A 12245-nucleotide genomic window follows, 5' to 3' on the forward strand; every position below is an offset into this window, starting at 1 on the left:
TAATTAGTTAAATTTACATTTTGAATTCTTTCAAAAATTAACGAAAGCTGGGCTTGAGCAATCATAAAAAAAATACTAAAAAAAATAATATTAAATTTATAAAATTAATTTTCAATTTTTTTAAATTAATTTTTTTAATTAATTTGTGATTTAATTAAATTATTTCTAAAAAAGTCAAAATCTGGGGCTTAGCAATAATGAAAAAAAATTAAATTAATAAATTAAGTTTTAATTTAATTAAATTAATAAATTAAGTTTTAATTTTTTTAATTAATTTTTATTTAATTAACTTCTTTCAAAAAAGAACGAAATCTGAGGTTTAGCAATCATAAAAAAATTGAAATATTATATTTATAACTAATTATTTTTTTTAAATTGTTTTTTAGTTTAATTGACTTTTTTCAAATAAGGTTGAAATCTGTGGTTCAGCAATCATGAAGAAAATACAAAAAAAAATTAAATGTATAAATAATTAATTTTAATTTTTTTAAATTAATTTTTAATATAATTGGATTCTTTCAAAACCGTTCAAAATCGGGAGCTTAGCAATCATAAAAAAAAAAAATAAAAAAAAATAATATTAAATTTATAACTAATTAATTTTTAATTTTTGAATTAATTTTTAATTTAAGTGACAATATGTTTAAGCTTTAAAATTTTCATTTTCATTTTTATTAAATAATAACACACAAATATCGGACAAACTTCATAAATAAACGAGTCAGCGCAGCTCCTTTACGCACCAAAGCAAAAATATTAACCAAGTAAACCTGAGATATGCAAGTTGAAGGAAATAACCCAAACCATAGTATAATTGCCAACATCGAACAATAAAAATGATGAAGAAGAAGAAATAAAAACAAACTACAAAATCACGGCAGCGCGCAACGTAAAGCCGCAACGCCTCCTAATGCATTGAACAGATTGAACAGCTCAATACAAAAACCAGCGTGAAATAAAAATCAAAAATACAAAAAAAAAGTTAAACATTGGCTTTGTTTTTGTACGTTGACAACAATAGCGCTGGTGTTGTAGCTGATGACGGCAATGACGATGGTGTTGACGCTTGGCACCGCACCGCTTGGCGTTCGCTGCTCGCCGCCGTTGGTGATGCAAGTGAAAGTTTCGATTATTACATAATTGAACAATGAATTTCATGGTTCGCTACTAAATAGCTATATGTTACTGTTTCTTCATTGTCGGTTTTCTTTCTCGGTTACTAGGCTACTTGACTACCTCGCCGCGATCTCAGTCGTTTCTCAATATCATTCCCATAGCGTAATATGTGTGGAATGTTTAGCTTCATCTCGGCGCGTAATAAACGATGCTAATATTGTGCATCATTAGCGCTAGAGCTAGCTATTAAAGCTGGGTGTAGGTAAAAGCGCTGTGATAGCACAGCCACGCTAATGCAAACAAATGTTAGTGAGCAAAAACAAAGATTTTTATGAAGTCGTGTGTTACTTTGAAAATATCGCGCTCTCTTGCCGTTTAATTGCTCTCTTTGCTACGAATCTCTTAGGTTGGCTTTTACTTTGAAATTTACTCAATTTTGCAGAAGTTTTGGATTTTTTAGAATAGCAATTAATATATGTAAATAAGAAAAAAATCAGTTGTTAGGCCTAATGAAAAATACTGTTCAAATTTTTTTAAATGACCTACGAGCGTTATTTGTGATATACTTATACAGTAGCTTAAAATATTCGTCTCGCCCAAATGTTATAAAATCACTAACATTTTTTTGCGAGTACTTAATAATAAGAGTTGACGCGTTCAGAACGCATGTTTTGGAGATATCTGCTGAAATATCTAACAACTTTAACTTGTTAATAGAATCCCTTGAGTTCATGAAGACTACCTTGAAATCCTTGAACCTTAAATTAAACTGATTTCACTAGGTCCAACTTCGCTTTTTATTAAGTCTTGATAAGTTTTTGAGCGCCTTAAAAGAAGTTGATATATTATAAAATATTAATTTCTAGTTAGAAATACACAAATATAGTTTTGATGTTGCTTCTGATCTTGTCCACAAGAGGCTGCTATTAACATTTTCAAATTAAATTTCAAATTCTTAGATTTCATCTTGATAGAAGATTGAACGCACTATCCATTGAGTAACAGAACAAAATGCTTTTTTGTTAGCGAAATAATTTACTAATTTTTGGGAGCAGAAAGTGTGCTACTTTACGCCACCAAATCAATGCTCTTTACGTAAGAACCGGTCTATTGACGGTCGCATACATTAACAGGGCTATATTCGGTTTTGGCTCCAATTTCTGCTGAGTATCCTTTTGCACGTGTAATATGCTATATAAGCTTGCCTAATGCGTTTCTCAATATTAATTTTTCAATTCAGTTTTGCATCTACCTCGACACCCAAATACTTTGCTGTAGGAATAGAGAATTTGAGTGCGGGAAGTAATCGAGGTAGTTTATATGCGAATAACATCAATTCCGTCTTACTAGGATTAACATCTAGTCCAGTTCTCGTGGCCCATAGACGTAATCTCCGCAAAACTCTTTCAATCTCACTGATTGTGGAAGGAAACAGCTCTGATACCATTAATACTATGCCATCCTCACAAGCTATTGCTTTCACTCCTCCTCTGTTGAGCTGGAGTCCCTCTGCTTACAAAACTTGCCCGTATCACTGAACCGTGAAATGCTATAATAATTCTATTTATAAGCACCGATTGAATCCATCTGCCCACCATGTCGTCTAGAGATATATTTATGTTTTTAAAAGCTCCTTCTCTATCCTAAAAGGCTGCCAATGTATATTATTTGATGTGTAATGACTTCTCTATTACATTTACTGCTTCGTGTAGGGCGGTTTTTGTAGATCAGCGCTTCTTCTTTAAGTTTATTCTATACTCAATAAAACAATTCCATGATTTATATACAATATGTCTCGTCAAATGTTTGTATTTTTTAAACTCCTCTTTTTGTATATAATTATTGCCTTAATTTTGCTGAATGTAAATAAGGCAGATTGCAAATAAAATAAAATTAAAAAAAATCTTCCTTTTAACTGAAAGAAAATCAAAAGAAAAGAAACAAAATATTGTATATATAAAACATTGTTTAATTTAGAATTTAATTGTTTATTCAAACTCCACATATACAAATTCCAATATTTAAAAGCATTAATGATAACTGCAGTCCATGCGGCTGCTTCCGAAAATTTAGGCTTTCGTATTAGACTTTAAGACGAAACTTTAGGTATATAGTATATATATTTTTAAAATTTATTATTGGCTTTATATGTACATACATAAATGTGTTTCTCACTTTTGTCTAATTTTACAAATTATTTTTTTTTTTAATTTTAAATTTTTTAAATTTTCTTTATAATATTATTACTGTTATAACACTTATGAATTTTTGTTGTGTCAGCTTGCGATGTGCTTATTCACCAGCCAAATACAATATAAATGTAGTATGAGAAAAACAAAAGACTTAAGCTAAGAACTTGTTGCTAAATAATTTGATTTTTTTTTTCTTCACTTTCGTTTCATCCCGTGTCGATTGCTTGCTTGCCGCAACTGTAAACAACTGTAACAACTACAACAAACAATCAACTGCTACTATCTGCTATCCACCATGCAATCAAACAATCCATCGTAAAAACATCATCGTTCAATGAAAATTAATTAAATGCCTTCACGAAAATGAAACATCCATACAACATTCATCGACGCAAAAAATAAAAAAAATAATAATAATTAAAATAAAATTTAACAATAATTGAAAAAATTTAAAAATTAAAAAAAAATATTTAAAAACAAATTAATAAAAAAATTATAAAATTCAAAAAATTTGATAAAACTAACAATATTAAAAAAAATAATAAAAATTAATAACCATATTAAAAACAACAATAATACATTAACAATATTAAAAAATATAAAAAAAATCTAAATTGAAAAAAAAATAAAACAATATAAAAAATTAAAAAAATCAATAAAATTTAAAAAAATTAATAAAATTAAAAAAAATTAATAAAATTAAAAAAAATTAATACAATTAAAAAAAATTAAAAAAAAATTAAAAAAAATTAAACAAAATAAAAATATAATTACAAAACTTTTTAAACAAAAAACAATAAAAATATTCCATTCATGCAATCTGTCCACTCATCATGCAATTACTTCTTTGCATTTGTGTTTGTGTTTATGTGTATCATTACCCCCGCCATGCACTTACTGTTGCCTCCTGTTGCACCACAATAACCGAACCGCACTTGTATTGCATGGTGTCTATGGGCTAATGGTTGTGATTAACACTTGCAACATTTATTTTATTTTTTTTTCCACTTTTTCCAAATAGAAACACAAAAATTTATTGATGTTCATTTTGCAGCGCAAAATGAAGTACGACGACGATGTGGACGAAGTGAAGCAGAAGGATAGCAACAACAAAGCTGCTGAAGATGAGGATAAGAAAGCGTTACTCGCTAACGGTCACGTCAGCAACGGCGTCATCAGCAATGGCAGCGTTGCCAACGGTTACCCGAAGAATGGCTACAAAACTGCAGCAGCGTCGGCGCCAGCGACCACACTGATCAATGGCAACAGCGCCAGCATGAACGGCAGCGTCAAGACGTCGACGGCGAACGGCAGCGTGTACAAGAACGGCGAAGCGCCGTTGCTGGCCAACGGACACAGCAAAATGGTGGGTGGTGAGTTGGCCGCGCAGCTGACACAACGCAAATTGCAGCAACAACAAAAATAATATAGGGCCACAGGCGGCGGCGTAGTGGCGCATACGCTGGCTACGGCGTCGGCGCTGGCGACGACAGCTAAGCAGACCACAACACACAAAGCTAAGAAAACACAAAAACAATTACAAAAACAAAATAAAGCTAAAAAACAAACATAAAAAATACAAACAAAACAGAAAAGCAAGAAAAAAACAACCACAACAACAACACGCAAAGCAAAGCCAGAAAATTAAGTTTATAATTAATTGATTAAAGTATAGTTATTACAAAAGGAAATTAATTAATTGAAAGCATGTGGAAAGAAAATCAAAAAACCGGGCGGAAAGAGAGAGCAAAAAGTTAATGAGCATTAATTTTTTATTATCTATCCTATATACATACATACTGCATTAAAATTAAATTTATAAATTTATACACATACACACACACACATACATACACACGCATATATACACACATACGAAAAGCGCGCATGCGCATGCGCATACTTACCAAAGCAGCAAGTAGCTGGTAGCTTTTTGCCGCCGCGTGTAGGAAGCCGATAATAAGCATTAAGACAAAACTGCATAGCAGGCAATAGCGAACAGGAAGTAAAAAGCGCAACCACAGCGTTGCCAACCATTTGCAAGTGTATAATTAGTGCGCTGCGATTTGCTGCTCAAACTAAAGTGAAGATAAAATTTTTATTTATTTTTTAGAAAATTTCTATGCAGTGACATAAAACAATGTTGCACAACAATGTTGCACTTGTTTTACGGCTTAAAATTTTAAACAAAGCTTTATTTTTATCGTTGAAGGCAGTTATACAAACGTTTACTTTTTCACTTATTTCATTTTAAAAAGTTTTATTAAATATGTTTCGAGTTTTTATATTTTTTCAACTTTTACCAGGCCTCGATCATATTGTGCGCAACATATTCTTTAAATATTGTTTAACGGTTACTAACTAATTTCACTGGCGGTTTAATATGGGCATGTGCCCAAGATATACAAATTTTTTATTAACTTAATTTTTATGGAATCAGTTTAACAGACAATTTAAGTGCTGCTCCAAATCTAATTTTATTTTAATGTTCTAAACAGAAAAACTTTAAATTTTTTATTGAAATTTTTTACAATTATAATCGCAACAATGTTTTCGCTGAAAATTAAAAAAAAAACGTTTCGCAACAATGTTGCTGAAAAATTAAAAAAAAATGTTTCGCAACAATGTTGCTGAAAAATTAAAAAAATGTTTCGCAACAATGTTGCTGAAAAATTAAAAAAATGTTTCGCAACAATGTTGCTGAAAAATATGAAAACATGTATTGTTGAAAATTTTTGGAAAAATATCTAATAAGTTGAAAAAATATTGAAAGTTGAAAGTACATAAAAAGAAAATGAATGTAAAAAGTAAAAACAAATATTTCGCAATAATGTTGATATACAATATAATTTATAAAACATATTTTGAAACAATGTTGCTGAAAATTAAAAAAAAAATTCGAAGCAATGTTGCTGAAAAAATGTAAAAAATTAAAAAATGTTTGCAACATTGTTGCCGCAATTTTTTATTAACATCTGTATATTGCAATTTTTTTAAATTTAATAGCCATCGAGCGTAAGCAAAATTTCGAAACCTTTTTAGCAACATTAACGTTGCCAGTGGTACTCGTAGTATAATCGGTATTTTTTTAATTTTTTACAAATAATTTATATTTAATAAAATCAAGTTAATTAAGGAAGCTTTTATATATGCTCATACACAATATGTACATACATACATGTATCTCAACAATGTTGCCAGTAACATTTTCAACACTAACGGCACATAGAAAATAAAGTGAGCTATTACTATTGCGCAACAAAGCGCCTTGCAATATGTTGCTTGCAACATTCTCTTCAACATTCATTCCTTTTATATTTATTTTTTGTTTTTATATTTCTTTAATCAAAATCATGTTGCGCAACAAAACGCCTTGCAACATTCTCTTCTTCAACACTCACGTCTTTTTATATTTTTCTGCTATTTTTTCAATTTCTATAGACAAAATCATATTTTGTAAATAAATTCGGTTAGCTCAGTGTAATTGTCAACACACAGCAAATCGCACAGCACTAAGTAGGCACCCACAACCAATACAGCAATAAAATTAAACATGCATACAGGCGCATACACACGACTACATACGCAACTGCATTTTCCACATATATACGTGCAAACGTATAAATAAATAAATACATACATACACATTGATATATGTATAGTGATATATATGTATAGTATATATTTATGCATATAGGATATAAATTGATACAAAAATGTACACAAACGATTGAAACTACGCTTGTAGGTGAACAAAAAATAAATAAAAACAAAAATAAAAAATTAAATATACAAAACAACAAAATATTAATTTATAATAAGACAAAAAATAAAATACTGGTTTAGGTATGCAATTAAATACGATTTATATTTACCGTTACATTTGCTAATTTACGATTTACGATATACATACACATACATAGGTACATATATACTTGTATTCGAATGCTAAGTGTTCTGTATCGAACTTTTGAGTTTACTTTTATTTTGTTTTTCCGTTGTACAAAATCGATTATATATATATATTTATATGTATATGTAATATTGTAAAGAACTTAAAGTAAAAAGTAATAAAAAATATATATATAAAAAATATTAAATGTTAAACGAAAAATATGGAAAGTCAAGTCATTTCAATCGCAGCATCGCAATCATATTTATAAACACTTACGTACAAAAAGCAAAAGCAACAACAACAAACATGTACGCAATGCAAACTTAATTGTAATTATTAATTGCTAGCTGCAAAATGAAATTAATTAGTCTAAAGTAATTAATTAATTAACTATGTAAGGCTTAGTAAGCGAGAAGTGTGTTTGATAAGTTATATAAATAAATAAAAACAACTCTTTACATATTAAAATTAAGTGAAAAAAAATAAATATATATTAAAAAAAAGAATGTGGGTCACAAGAATATACAACATAGCTTATTATTAAAAGAAAAAATAAATAAAAAAAATTACAGCGAACCTGTTTACGCATACGCGGAAAGTATGCTAACCGATCGGCTAACCGAAATGTGTGCGCCACTCTTCCGCATAAGTCAACGCTGCAGCGCATATGTATAATACTATATAAACTACGGGCATACGGGGTATGTGGCAGTGTGTTAGTTGAACTTTGTGAGCGTTTTGAAATATTTGTTTATAAATACATAATAATTTCTTATAATATAAGAGCAATCCTAAGCAGTAATTGTCGGCACACAAAGCAACAAACACAGACAAACCAATGAGAAATGAAAAAAAAAATAAAAATAATGAAAAAAAAATTAATAAACACTGAAAACTAAAATATTTTGTAGATAATACGAAAATTAGCAATTAAAGAGAAAATAGAATAAACTGAAAATACACAAAAACACTTGTAGTTTATGAATGAAGATGAATGAGGAGTAACGCAAAGGCGAAAGGTCAACATTTGCAACCAGAAAAGTTAGGAAAAGCAGCAACAAATAATTAAAAAGAATTAATGCGCTAATAAAAATATAAATAAAACTAAAATAAAATGTAAAAACAACAACTTTGTGTATTTAATTCAAAGACTCTACGGCAATGTTTTGCAAAAATTAGTAAAATTCAAAGCAAAACAAAAAAAAAAAAACAATAAAATGGGAAAAGTATAAAGTCAAGCAATTAGTCAAAGATAATTTAACAGCGAAACTCTAGCCAAAAATATATTAAAAAAATTATAAAATTAATTGTGCTAAACAAAATATATATATACATACATGTATGTATTTAGTGCGGATGAGCCTTTTTAGCTTAAAACAAAAAATAATAAAAATAATTACGAAAGCATTAAAACTTACATTTTGTGTGTTGTAAAGTATTCGCTAAGCAATCATATTCTAAATAATGAAAAAGCTAACAACAAACACTACTGAAGCTGGAATTGCAAAAAAAGTTAAATGAAAATTATTATTGCATTCGAAGAACATTGGCACTCATTTAGTCTATATATGTACATACATAAATACCTAAGCACATATCGCTCATTTGCTGCAAGACCGGCATAAATCCAAAAACGTGATTTTTGAGTTAATGCTGCAGAATTGTTCGTTATATCATACTTCATGTTGAGTGAAAAATTCATATGAATACCTCTTATATTCTCCGCTTGAGAAGAGGTGTAAGGTTGGAGTCACCGTGTAAGGATATAGTCAGTTGAAAACTTTAAACGCGTTTTCTGGAGAATCGATTTTTTTGACTTATGCCGGTCTTGCAGCAAATGAGCATATGTATGTAAAGAGAAAACAGCAGTACTTCAAAGTTCAACCACTTTTATGGAAATTCCATAAGCTTAAAGTTCAGAATAAGAATATTTGAGTACATTTTAGAGCTAGAACTAGAGCTGGAGGTAGAGCTAAAGAATCCATAAAATTTTTATATTTGCAAAAAAGTTTCATAAAGTCAGACACTGAACCCTACGCATACAATACAATTCTGAAAAGCTTTTAAAAAGCTTATACAATTCAAAGCAGATATACAGTTCCGAAAAGCTTTTAATAAGCTTATACATCTCAAAATAGATATACAATTCCGAAAAGCTTTTAAAAAGCTTATACAACTCAAAGCAGATATACAACTCCGAAAAGCTTTTCAAAAGCTTATACAACTCAAAGCAAATATACAATTCCAAAAAGCTTTTAAAAAGCTTATACATTTCAAAACAAATTTACAATTCAGAAAAGCTTGCAAAAAGCTTATACATCTCAAAATAAATGTACAACACATCTCAAAACGAGTATGCAACTCAGCAAAGCTTCTGAAAAGCTCATACGCTTCAAAACAAATTTACTATTCAGAAAAGCTTGCAAAAAAACGTTTACATCTCAAAACAAAAAAAAACGGCTTGCACGTCTTCAATGAAGTATACAATTTAGAAAAGCTTTTAAGCTTATATGTACATGTCAAAAGAAATATAAAATTCAGAAAAACTTTCAAAACGGCTTATACTCGTCCGTCTTAAAACAAAAATACAATTCAGAAAAGCTTTTAAAAAGCTTATAGACTTCCTTAAAATGAAATGTATAAGAAAATTTCAAAATTTTAGCTTTTGAGAGCTTTCATCAGTCACATTATTTCTCAAGAAACTAGAAGCATCATTATAAAAAGCTCCAGTGAAAGATTTCTCGCTTTTAAATTCTAAATTTTATTTGAAGGTGTAACAAAAATGCATTGAAAACTAGAAACATTATCACAAAAAACTCTAGTGAAAGCTTACTTATTTTTATGTATATTAAAAAAAGTGAAAAATACAAAAACGGAGCTTTAAGCACAAACAAATAAATTTATTTATTTATTACAAGGCATGTAAAGTAAATTAAATTATTTTTGCTACCACTTTTCAATATATTTATTGTTGTTAAAGTGAAAGCTCACCTACCGTAAATTTTGCATGGTTTACATAAATTCTAGATAAAGTTCAGCGCAAAGCTTTCACTAAAAAATATAAAAATCTTTTCTAAGTCTGACTTTACATTTGTATATATTTACAAATTTTCAACCCAATTTGTTTGCACATTTAAAAAGCTTTCACTGGAAATTGAAAAACAAAATGCAAAATCACTTTGATATGGTATGATTGTATTTTATATGATATACATTCGATTTCGAAAGTTTGTGTATTATTTATTTTTGTATTGAAAACCTTATATATAGAAAGCTCTGCATGCCTAGCATAAAATTTAGAAAGCTTTCACTGCATTTAGTTAAGCGATTCAGGCAGCTTTAGGTGTCAAGAAAAATCATAGTGCGACTAAAAATGCATAAACAATTGAAACTCCCACCCTTTACCGCACAGCTAGGGACAGTAGTGTTTGAGACAAATCGCAATATTAAACAAAAAAAAAACAATATATAAACAATATATATATATATAATATTAACAAATTTTGTAAAGTATAAGTGTAAAAAAAAACAAATAATGTATGTATGTATGTGTAAGCGACAATTTTCTAAATAATTGCTTTTGGAAACGAATGCATTCTTTACAAGTACCTAGAATTCTAAAAAATTAGTCTTACTTAATTTAATTATTATTTTTTAATTATTTTAAAAAAAATTTTAAATATTTTAAAATTATTTTTAATTAATTTTTTTTGTTTTAACATGCAGCAAAGTCATCATTCGAAGCGAGCGCTTTCACTCGTAGCCTGTTATGTGCGTATGTATGTATGTAATGTAAGAAAGTCACATGTGTGTATGTATGCATGTAGAAGCTAGAAAGAAGGCAGTAAACATACAAATATACAACAGTTGCATTTTCGGGGCGATTTTTTGTATAATCTTGTCATGACATCATTTCTTGTTGTTGTATGTTTAAAAAAGGCATATGTATAAATTAATTGAGGGTAAAAATAAGCAAAATTCAATGAAGAATACAAATACATAAATTAAAATATTATGAAAAAATATTAAATGCAGACTTTTTATTTTGAATGCAGTATTTTAGAATGGGTAAGTTAAATATATGAACATATGCATGTAAGATATTAGAATGGAGTGTTTTCTTAAAAACAATATTAAAAACTTAAAAATATTTTTTTGACATAAAATATTAAAAGAAAAATTAAAGAAAAATAACATATTTATTTAAAAATATTATAAATATGAAATAATTAAAAATAATTAAAAAGGGTATTTAAATAAAAAAAATATTAAATATAAAAATATTAAAAAAAATTTAAAATTTAAAAATAAAAAATAATAAAAACTAAAAAATATATAATAGATAGAAAAAATATATTTAAATGAAAAATATTAAATATCAAATGATTAAAAAAAATTAAAAATAAAAAATATTTAAAAAGGGAGAAAGATAGAAAAAGATATTTAAATAAAAAATATTTTATATAAAATTATTTTAAAAAATTTTAAATAAAAAAGTTTTAAAATAAGGTAGAATAGATGGGAAAAGGGTATTCAAATAAAAAAAATTAAATATGAAATTATAAAAAAAATAATAAAAAAATTAAAAAAATATTTAGAAAGTTAGAAAAGGTAGAAAAAGATATTTAAATAAAAAAATATTATATATAAAATTAGTTAAAAAAAATTATAAATAAAAAAAATTAAAAAAAAGTTGAATAGATGGAAAAAGGTATTCAAATAAAAAATATTAAATATGAAATTAAAATATAAAAATAAGAATTAAAAATAAAAAAATATTTAATATATTTAAAATGATAAAATAGACATAAAAAAGATATTTATAAAAAATATTTATCATGAAATTATTAAAAAAAATTAAAGCAAAAAGAATATTAGAAAAGATGGAACAGACATAAACAAGATTTTTAAAATATAACAAAAATATTAGTTATGAAATTTACAAAAAAATTAAAAATAGAAAAGTATAAAAAAGATAAATAGAAAAGTAAATAAAATCAAAAAAAATTTAACGGAAATAAAAACTATTACAAATATGAAAT

At 27.4% G+C, this 12245-nt stretch overlaps 1 protein-coding gene across 12 annotated transcripts in view; it reads left to right on the top strand.

Moving 5' to 3' along the window:
• Positions 1-10046, top strand: part of LOC105223646 (elongation of very long chain fatty acids protein AAEL008004) — a 118127-nt gene extending 108081 nt beyond the window's left edge. For 11 of the 12 annotated variants that reach the window (XM_049449059.1, XM_049449068.1, XM_011201408.4 and 8 more), the window contains one exon: positions 4330-10046. In XM_049449059.1, coding sequence (XP_049305016.1) covers positions 4330-4734 — 405 coding nt within the window. In that variant the 3' untranslated portion in view covers positions 4735-10046. The remainder of the gene's footprint in view (positions 1-4329) is intronic. The other variant, XM_049449065.1, reaches the window with a different exon arrangement.
• Positions 10047-12245: the final 2199 nt, after the last annotated feature.

The sequence above is a fragment of the Bactrocera dorsalis genome, chromosome 2 (genome assembly GCF_023373825.1).
Source record: "Bactrocera dorsalis isolate Fly_Bdor chromosome 2, ASM2337382v1, whole genome shotgun sequence".
Lineage (NCBI taxonomy): Eukaryota > Metazoa > Arthropoda > Insecta > Diptera > Tephritidae > Bactrocera > Bactrocera dorsalis.